We start from the raw sequence: 10,120 nt of genomic DNA on the forward strand, positions 1-10,120 counted from the left end.
GCTCAAGTTCACTCCAAATTTAATTATTTGTATTTGAAAACAAGCAAAAAATTTACATTCTGTGTTTTTGGATCTTCCTAGATTTTTTTTGGTTCTTGAATGGCTGTTCAAATTTGAATTACATTGAAATTTGAACTTCTTCTATTTCTGGAAATCAAAACCTAAATCCTAAACTCAATTCACTCTAGGGTCGATTCCCTCTCCTCCCAATTCACAGCCCAGCCCAGCCCAGCCCAGTGCTTCCCCCTCTTTCCCACTCTCCTCCCTTCTCCTTTCTCGGACCGAAGCCCACTTACCTTCCCTCTCTCCCGCTCGCTCGCGCGCACCAGCCCGCGTCGCCGCCCGTCGGTGCGTTGCTTACTCGCTTCTCTCCCTCCCGAGCTTCATCTCCCTCTCTCTCTCCCCGCCAGAGCACAAGGTCAACCCCTAAGGAGCGCCCCGTGAACACCCTCGAGCTAGTTTTTTGTCCATTCCATTGGGGGAGCAGTAAGCAGTTGAGTCATGGCCGGAGCAGAGTAAGTTGCTGCCGAGCGAACGGACGACCGGCGATCGCTAGATCTGCACAGGGTAGCTTGGAGGAAGCAAGAGGTGAGCAGAATTAGTTGCTCTGATTGCCACGACAAATTCAGTAAGGTTTCTGGATCTTAGTTTGCTCATGACCTCACTTGCGTGCATTAGAGGTTCTTGTATATTGTACTTGTAACCTTGTAGGGTTGGAGCGATGGCCGATCCGGTGGCCAGCGTGGAGAAGATCGTCAAACTTGGGCTCGCGATCAAGAAGGCGGCGGACACGGTTCGCCGGAACGAGGAGGAGTGCCACGAGATCAGAAAGCGCGTGCTCAGATTCAGCGCTATCCTATCGCAGCTGCAGCAGACGGGGATGATGAATAACAACCCGGCGATGAGCGCCGCGCTGGAGGATCTGGAGGAGACCCTCGAACGCGCCCTCGAGCTCGTCACGGCCTGCCAGGAGAGGAGCACCATCCGCCGTTTCATCGCAGCAGGGGACCTGTCCAAGCACCTGCAACGAGTGAAAGATGATATCTTGAACAAAGTGATGCTGGCGTCCTTCGCCATCAATACCCACACCACCATCGTCTTGTTAACTATTCAGGCTGGTGGTGTTCATCCTCCTCCCCGGCTGCAACAGGTGCCATGTTTTTTTAGATCCATGTTTCTACATTTTTCCATACGAAAATTATTTTACTCATGTAATGCAAATACATACTGACTATAGTTGGCTAATTTGTGTTGGCCTAGACACCCAGGGATGTACAAAAAAATTATTTTGTTAGATAGAGCTCATAGTAATAATTATATACAAGCTTCTCTGTGATAAAGTAATTGAAAATATTTTGCTGTTTCAGGATACTGGAGTGGTGGAAATAACACAGAACAGTCATTCAACTGATGATGCTAGGTCAGATATCTACGATGCAAATTTATCCTTCTTTGTTGTGGCACTATGATAAAACTTGTAAGTGTATTGTGGAGAGTAACTCGAAGTTAACTTTACAATTCCATGGACTAACAAACTATGTCACATCATTTTAGCTTATTCGTTCATGTTGGTTGTTGGCAAAACTCTGATGTTATAGGTTATAAACCAACACAAACATTATGTAATTGGGAGTTGGGACTAATTTTTGTTCCTCCACTAAGCTGCTGCATCATTGAGCTTTGAGCTAATTAAACCGCAGTATTGCAATATCCACATAAGCAATATGATGAAATAAAATTAGGCAGGTAAAAGATGTACACTTAATCTTCCTAGTGCTATCCACAAATGGATGTCAAAGTTAATGAATATATGTTAACCTGTTAACTAGCAAGCTTTGGGATATCCCACAGATTTTTTTAAAAAAGTTTTTGCCAACATAAAAAGGAAGTCGTTTTCATTTGATAATGGCAATGGCAGATCTGAAGTGGACGGCGAGAGAAACAACATACTAGGAGAAAGAGTGGCGTCGTTTGCTCCATTAGTAGGTAATATTGGATCTCCTGTTATCTTTGTTGGATAGTGGCAGCGACTGTGAGTGCGCGCGCGCGCATAATTATTCCAAGTCTTCACAACTAGATACTTGAAAGGTACAAAGACTATTGAAAAGGTCATAAACCTGCAGTAACCAAATTGACATTCCACTCAAACTTGAGCGGCCCCTTCTTGTGTTGGCAACTGTGCACACATAGAAAATGACATGTTTACAAAGTCACGTAGAAACAGAGCCTGCTAATACACAGGTAGAAAGTGAAAGTTAAGATGACTAGGCTTTTATTAGTGTTACTCTCCCGTTTTCACTTGCATTTTAGGTTATGTTTGCTTTAGAGTACTTTATCCATACAATTTCTCTGATATAATTTCTTTTGTGCCCAAATGCATACGGTGCCAGTCTATTTGTGATTTTAAATTAGCATATGGCTTGTTGTTACGTTGGCACTTGTATAATTCTAGAATTGCTTGGACAATTTCTCCCTGAGGGTAGGAAAATGAACCAAACTCTAGGGAACGCTCAATTGCCTGACGTCTCAACTACACGAGAGTTAACTCTTCGGTTTTTGCAACGAAGACCTACCAGTCCGCCTATCAACACACCAATCTTATCTACTTAATTTGCACATGAACACATTTTTTTTCACAATCCGTTTAATGCAACTCTCAATTAACAAACCAAAGTGTTAATTACTCATCATCACTTGCCGTGTGATCCTTGCACATATGGGTCTTAAAATTTTCTGATCTTTCTTCATCATAATTCCGGTCCATGCATTATATTACTTGTTTGGCAGGCTACCTATAGTTACATACCATTATCGGTGTTCACTGCTTCTTCTTCTTTTTCACAGACTATCAATGTTTACCACTTTGGTCCTTCAAATTGAATATTATGACAACAGTTTCATGTTTGCATAACCTAAACTACGTGGTATCTGTTGTTTCCATGTCAGCCTTAAAGAAGTTCAATTTATCTGAGTTAAAGGCCGCTATAAATGATGGAAACCTCATTGGACGAGGTAGTGCTTGTGAGGTCTACAAGGTACTTCATATGTTTGGTTTGCTAATTTTGTTATGCTTAGAGGCTTCCACTTTATTAGCGATAAGGTATGTGTGATTGTACAATTTTTAACTCTACATATAGTCCCTACATACATAGAGAAAGGAGGTCCCCTATGAGATACTCTGTACGGCACACATGCCACATAGCCACACATGCACAGTATAACATTTAACATGTCTTCCAAGATGAGTTTTCCTTTTTAAAAAAATCAGATAACACCTTAAGAGAGAATAGCTTCACAGATGTACATTGTAAATATATTCAGACAGGGTGATAACACCTTCCTGGATTTATTTCAGTGATGACATGAACCCATCATTAAACTGTGTTTGTACTTTTCAGGGTGTATTAAATGACGGAAATGTGGTCGCCATCAAGAAATTTAAAAGATCACATTACTTAGGTTGGGCCCGCACTTATGATCAACTTCTTCTGGTTTCAAAGCTTCGGCACAAAAATATAGTGAAAGTTCTGGGATATGGTCATGAAGCCGCGGGATCTTTTTCTGTGATGCGGTTGTTCAAAGGCAAAGAAAAGGAATATATTTGGGTCGAAGAATACATGTCGAACGGAAGCTTGGGCAAGATTATCAGAGGCATGTTTCCACTAATATATTGATCATATATATTTCACGTTTGGGTAAATTTTATTTTCTCTTAATTAACTTTGTATATAATGAATTAATAGCTTCTTCCCCCGTGATATGACTTGTGTTTAGCAGAGTCCCGACTTGATTGGTCCTCCCTCTTCCGGATAATTGAGGGGGTAGCCCAGGGAGTGCAGTACCTACATGAGCAGCACGTTGTCCATATGGATGTGAAACCAGCCAATATCATTTTGGATTATGATATGAATCCTAAGATTACAGATTTCGAATTTTCTGAGGTGTTGGATGATGATGAGATCACTCATTATGCCGTAATAGGCACAGTGTAAGACGTCATTCCTTAAATATTTCCATTTTCGTTCTTTTTTTTGTTTATGTAAATATTTCCATTCGCGTGAGCACATGTAATGCGTGGAGTTTATCCTTTCGTTTTATTCATTATTCTTTCTTATGGTCTTCCATTTTTATTTAACCATTCAGGGGACATATACCTCCAGAATATATGATGGAAAGTATTGTGTCAAGGAAGAACGATGTGTACGCTTTTGGCATCACCCTCTTAGAGACTGTTAGCATTATGTGCATATCTAAACCACCTAGAAATAAATGGGTAAGTATATATTTATACGCACGCATGCATCTACTTCAGCGCAACATCGATTTGTTATTGTTTCTTGGTGAGCTTCCAGAATATATGCAACTAAGCTTGTCATCTATATATAATGTGTTTTTTTTCTATAGGTTTTTCTTCGTTTTTGGAACGTTTGGGAAGCTGGACGAATGGAGGAGTTATTTGATCCTTCATTGTTTGACGGATCTCAGCTAATGGAGATCAATAGGTGCGTGAAGGTCGGACTGCTGTGCACCGAATCTGATCGGGCAGACCGCCCCAGCATGGCGGATGTTCTTGAGATGCTAAATGGCAAGAAAGAGTTGCCGACACCAAAGAAACCACACTACACTATAGAAGAGCGGATCGTGCAGCCCCAGATGAGGCTTTAATTTGCCTCGTACGGCCGTACGTCTTCGCATATGTATCCAATCATTCGTTGTCGGTCCAGATAGTTCGCATCAGGATCTATAGAACCTGGTATACATCCATGGTCTGGTTTTTCCACTCTTCATTGTTACGCTCTACGAGCAGTTTGAGCTGTAGACATATCTCAGTTTCAACAATTTTTCTACAAAGGTACAGGGGACACACCCTGGCCTGCCATTTTATCAGTCTCGTCATGTCCTTCTAAAGTGTCTTGTGTTTCCATTCGATCCGACAATACGGAGCTTCAGAATCTACTGCACGGATGGTGAATCCATGGCGCCAAACACCGTAGCTTGCTCTTGAAGACTTGCAGTTACTAAAATCAGAGGAAATGTTCTCAGTTTGCAGTCACCGACTCTGTAACACCGAGGAATGGATCGGAGCTTCAGAACTGAGCTTGGGCGCGCGCCATACCTAGCAGCCGTTCAGGTCCTTAATTCGCCTCCAGCTGCAGGAGCCAAAGAAAGGTACGCAGTCGTGGTCCAAGGCAAGAGTAAAGACGAAGGAGAGGGACGCAGGCAGGGTACAGCCGGAACGCGGAACTGGAAGAAGTGCTTTTTAGACACTGTCAACTTGCAGCTTCACATAATCAAGGGCACCTTGCATTCCCTGGTCTCGATGATGGGTCGTACGCCACACCAGAGCTTCAAATTTTCTCTTATCAGTGTACGCTTCGATCTACCATTCTACCTGCACATTTTTGCAGCTCCTGATAAGCAAGTGTGGATGTTTCATGGGACGGGAAGATTATAAGTACGGCAGAAGCAGAATAATCGTATGCCATTATATTTTGGAGAAATAGCATTTTTTGTCTTCGATCTAGCTCGCTTCTTCTTCCTCTCTCAAGCATACGTGCGCTCTTGGAGGGATCAACGCCGGAATCATCCTTTCGCCATGAAACATGAAAGATCTCATCGGTCGTCGCCACCATTGGTACGCTAAAAGACAGTATAAGTAACAATATGTTCATTCAGCATTTCAGCGGCCCTAATATAGTGTAGTAACGAAGTTACGATTGTATTAAACTAAACTTGTGATCTTTCCGTGTCATCACCAAACTAATTCGTATCCCAAATTTAAAATGGTCTGAGTGAGGTAAAACTGAAGAACTAATCTTGAAGGCGATCAATCTGATGGAGGAGGAACCATCCATGGATCCATCCATCCACGAGCTAGTTCAATGACTTGAACTCGGGCAGGTCGTTGGTCTCAAACGCTTTCACGAGGTTCTCCATGAAGGTTCGCGTCACCGCGGTGAGGTTCACGACCTTGTCCCTGTAGTACTTCAACAGCTCGCGGACGATGGCGGCCTCGCCGTTGGCACAGAAGAGCTCCCTCCTCTCCAGCTCGGCGCAGCCGTGCAGGCGTTCCAGCCACGAGTTTGCCTGCTCCTGCAGGTCCTCGAAAAGGCGGCGCTTGGCCGCGTCGCGCTCCGAGTCCAGGTAGTACCCGTACGCGTACGCTCACAGCAGCACCCGCCGGCCGTCGGCGATCTGCTTGTATGCCTTGGTCAAGAAGTCGAAGTAAGTCTCTGTCTCCGGTAGGTCCACCGCGGCAGCCATCCTCTTGAGCTCGAAGCTCTCCAGCTCGGCCATGTCCCTGAACACCTTCTGCAGAGACGTGTGGTTGGCCACCCAGCGCTCGTAGTGGTACAGGTACCTGTCCAGCGACGCCTTGACCTACCTGTCGCCGCCGCTCCTCCTCCATGCTGAGGGCGAGCTTCTTGCCGGCGTCGGGATTGTCCTGCGGCGTCCGGAAGCCATCGCAGCTGGTGTGCTGTCCCCACGGGTTGAGGCAGAGCCAGCAGAACACGTGGCCGCAGGGGGCGCGGCACGTCATGCGCATGCACCCCTGGTTCTTCTCGATCGGCCGCCGGCACTTGGGGCAGTGCTTCGTGTTGGCTAGGACCCAGTTCGCCGTCTTCGAGTCGGAGCTGTTCTTGGCCAGCCACGCGCGCACCGTGTCGCACGACACCGGCCGGTGCGTCTCCTCACCGCAGGTCCAGCAGAAGCTGTGCTTGCACTCGCAGAACACGTCCGTCGCGTCGCCGTCGATGCCGAGGAACTCCACGACGTGGATGCACCCGGGGCCGGGGCACCACTTGATCCTACCGCCACTCTCCTCCATGTACGACCGGAGCGCGAACCGCCCGTACAGGGCCTTGTCGGCGTCCTCGGCCACCTCGTTGACGAGCTCCCGGACGACGGCCGCCGAGCAGGACGGGTCTGGGCAACGCAGCGCCAGGCACCGGGCGCCGTCGCCCACCGCTGCGCTGATGTACCCACGCCAGCACTCGTCACAGTAGTAGTGGGAGGCTGGGAGCACCCCACCGATCTCATCCGGCCGGAGTGGAAACGGCCGAAGCATATGACGCAGACGAGCCTGCCGGGGGTTGAGCGCCACGGGGACGGGGACGCCGTCCACCGGCAGGCCGACGGCGTCGCGGACGCGCCGGTCGTCTGAGAACCACTCCTCCTGGACCCGCCGGGGTCTCCACTTGAAGTGCCTCAGCAGGACGGCCGTGAAGCCCAACGGGATCGACAGGACCTCGGCGACCTTGGCCGTGTCCGCCTCTTGCCGCGCGCGGACAACGTCTTCGGTTAGAACGATGTACCTCCGCCCCTTCTCGCACTCCGAGTCGTCGACCTTTGTTTCCTCATCGTCGTAGTCCTCGTACATGTAATCCTCAGCGGTGCCGTCGTCGACCGTTTCCTTAGCATGCTCTCCACAAACGTCGCAGCCGCCATCTATGTGATCGCAGGTGCCATCGCCGCTCTCGCCGGCGTTAACTCGGCATCTCTTGTTGTGGCCGCCGCAGCCGTCGTCGTCTCTGCCGTCTGATGCCATGCCGCACCGCTATTAGGCTAACCCTAGCCACGTAGCCACACACGGTGCTGCCAATCGACTGTTAATCTCCAGAATCCGGGTTTTTTAAGGTTGGGGGACGATAATGTATCTCAGTTATCTATACTCATATAAAATATATAAATTATAGTTAATCTAATCAATCTTCACCGTCCACGCGAATTGATTAAATGATTATCGTACAAAGTCGAACTATGTTTCTATTTAAAAAATATATTTAATTTTTTATTATTTATCTTTCATACCTAAATATCTAATATTTATCTTTCACGTATTTTAAAAATACATTATATCTCTCTCATTATTTACCTTCCATATCTAGATATCTAATATTTATCTTTCATACATTCACTGTCAAAATTTTCCAGAGGTTACGCCGCCTCCCGTACTTTGCCTACAACGGTAGGTTTCTCCAAAGAGTGTGTTGTCTCCTGCATTTTGCCTACAGTGCCAACTTTCTCAAGAGGGTGCGCCACCACACGTCACCTTCACCATCATCTATCATGAAGGTCGTATCCGTCACGCTATTTTTACATTAATTTATTATACAAGAGTTGTTTTCAACCCTTTACAAGTCGGTTAACATCTTGATCATTCTCACAACGTTGCTACAGATGATTAACTCTGGACGATACAGTCCCCTCGACTCTCCTATCCAGGTACTCGTCATTTTCCCTCATGAAATTACATGATTATGTTACGAATTTTGTATATGCAAATATTTTTTTATACTATATTCTTTTACTTTTTTAATTGCTATATACTCTTCATTTTTTCTCTGAAATTACATGATTATATTATGATTATGTTATGAATTTTGTACTAGATTATGTGTGCTGTTGCTAGATTATTTTCACATATGCAAAATACGTGTGATGTTGCTAGTTTCACTTGATTGATCTGTGTACGACTTGTAGTAGTTGCAGATAAAGTCCTAATGTTTAAAAAAAATCAAAGTTGAACATTTGAGGCATTAATTTTGAGCTCCTTTTTAGGTAAACTCCGAGGCATTTTGACCAATACTTTCTGTGGACTGTATTGTTCGCTAAGTCTTGAGAGTTCCATTCCTTTTGCGCAGGGGCTGTATCTTTTTTTCCCAGATCGGTAAATTTTTGCAGTACATTTTTGTTGAACGCTTACTAGTCGTTCGGCATGCGTCTGTACGTACTTGATAAACTCTCTCTAGTTCCAAAGCGAGAGCATTATGAACTTCATATTTCTGAAGCCATATCGTCGTCTCGATTGACACAGACTAAATGCTCAAAAGACGACCTGCATCGACAAATGGGTAGCACCTCTTTGCAGTAATGATCTCAAGGAGCATTGCACAATAGGCATAGATACCGACTATCGTTGATCAAATACCCTTCAAGTAATATTCCGGGTGTATGACGATATTTTTTCATATATGTATGGTATGTCTATTTTGCAGGTATGTTCACTATAGTTCATGTCTACGCACATCTCATAAGTTGTAACTCACAGTATTTCGGTTGTAACTGGGGGATATGCGCAGTGCGAATAACAAGTTGTAACTCACAGTGTTAGCTTCTCGTGTTGCAATTATGTATTTATGGACGTAAAGTTGTAACTGGTCTACCTAACTAATTATAACTCACAGTGTTTCGAGTTATAACTAGGGATATGCGCAGTGCGAATAACAAGTTGTAACTCTGAAAGTGCATCTAGGCTCCATAAATGGGTTTTGGCTTATTGATAACAAAACGATTAAGGAACTAATATTTTTATCGAAGCTATGAACAGTTTTTAGTCTCAATTGTGAAGACTCATGATGATTGACACCCCTCGAAAAGAAAAGAGAAGCAATGTGTAGTACTCAATAGGTTTTAAATTGTTCTATCTTTGAAATTGAGTCTAGGTGAGCCGTACTATTAAAAGGGCTGCAATTGTTTGTTTTCATGGTGTCTTAATGCTCAAAATAAACTTTTTGAACCAATAGTTGAGACACATTCACCCACAGATACCGAAAATTTTTGGCAGTGTGTACTAAGTCCGGAGTCTCCGGTGTTCACCGGATACTCCGGTACTCAGTGTATAGACCGGAGTCTCCGAGAAAGACTCCGCCAGAAGAGCCTCAGTTCCGAATATTTTTCATTGTCCGGAGTCTCCGGTGTTCACCGGATACTCTGGTAGTTGGTGAATTTTTGGCTAGAGTCTCCGAGAGAGATTTCACCAGGGGTGGCTCGGTTAAGCTTTTACTTTTGATAGAAAAAGATCGGAGTCTTCAGTGTTTACCGGATACTCTGGGAAGAAAATGTTTTTGGCCGGAGTTTCCGATAGAGACTCGCCAAGGGTCCCTCGATTAGCATTTAATTTAAATGATCGGAGTCTCCAGTGTTCACCGGATACTCCAGTACCTGGAGAGGCCGAAGAGTCCGGTAAATCTTCGGACTTTCTCTCCGTGATAACTAAGTCTGGCCCGGAGATTCCGGTGTTCACCGGAGACTCCGGGCAGATCAACAGAACTGTAACGGCTAGTTCTGACACCGTTCTGACCCCGTTTTGGATTTCAGGCCGGAGACTCCGGTGTTC

General features: G+C 45.2%; 1 protein-coding gene and 1 pseudogene across 5 annotated transcripts; one reads left to right on the plus strand and one right to left on the minus strand.

Moving 5' to 3' along the window:
- Positions 1–398: 398 nt before the first annotated feature.
- Positions 399–4,896, plus strand: LOC133900059 (cysteine-rich receptor-like protein kinase 10). 5 transcript variants are annotated; one of them, XM_062341149.1, is made up of 9 exons: positions 399–633; positions 712–1,150; positions 1,368–1,420; positions 1,919–1,986; positions 2,947–3,035; positions 3,399–3,651; positions 3,778–3,988; positions 4,144–4,273; positions 4,405–4,896. In XM_062341149.1, exons 2-9 carry the CDS (start codon positions 722–724, stop codon positions 4,663–4,665), a joined length of 1,494 nt encoding a protein of 497 aa, XP_062197133.1. In that variant the 5' UTR covers positions 399–633; positions 712–721; the 3' UTR covers positions 4,666–4,896. The 5 variants fall into 5 exon arrangements, with proteins under 5 accessions (XP_062197133.1, XP_062197132.1, XP_062197134.1 ...); XM_062341148.1 differs by having other exon boundaries at positions 399–628; XM_062341150.1 differs by having other exon boundaries at positions 399–588; positions 679–1,150.
- A 973-nt stretch (positions 4,897–5,869) lies between these two features.
- LOC133901001 (probable E3 ubiquitin-protein ligase ARI8) lies at positions 5,870–7,549 on the minus strand (annotated as a pseudogene).
- Positions 7,550–10,120: the final 2,571 nt, after the last annotated feature.

The sequence above is a fragment of the Phragmites australis genome, chromosome 19, assembly GCF_958298935.1.
Source record: "Phragmites australis chromosome 19, lpPhrAust1.1, whole genome shotgun sequence".
Classification (NCBI taxonomy): Eukaryota; Viridiplantae; Streptophyta; class Magnoliopsida; order Poales; family Poaceae; genus Phragmites; species Phragmites australis.

What these genes read in the sequence shown, in the direction of transcription:
- LOC133900059 (XM_062341149.1), top strand. Translation starts at nt 722, where the DNA reads ATGGCCGATCCGGTGGCCAGCGTGGAGAAGATCGTCAAACTTGGGCTC. An exon ending in GTCGTTTGCTCCATTAGTAG is followed by an intron (nt 1,987 to 2,946) that starts GTAATATTGGAT and finishes TTTCCATGTCAG; the next exon opens with CCTTAAAGAAGTTCAATTTA. An exon ending in GTGCTTGTGAGGTCTACAAG is followed by an intron (nt 3,036 to 3,398) that starts GTACTTCATATG and finishes TGTACTTTTCAG; the next exon opens with GGTGTATTAAATGACGGAAA.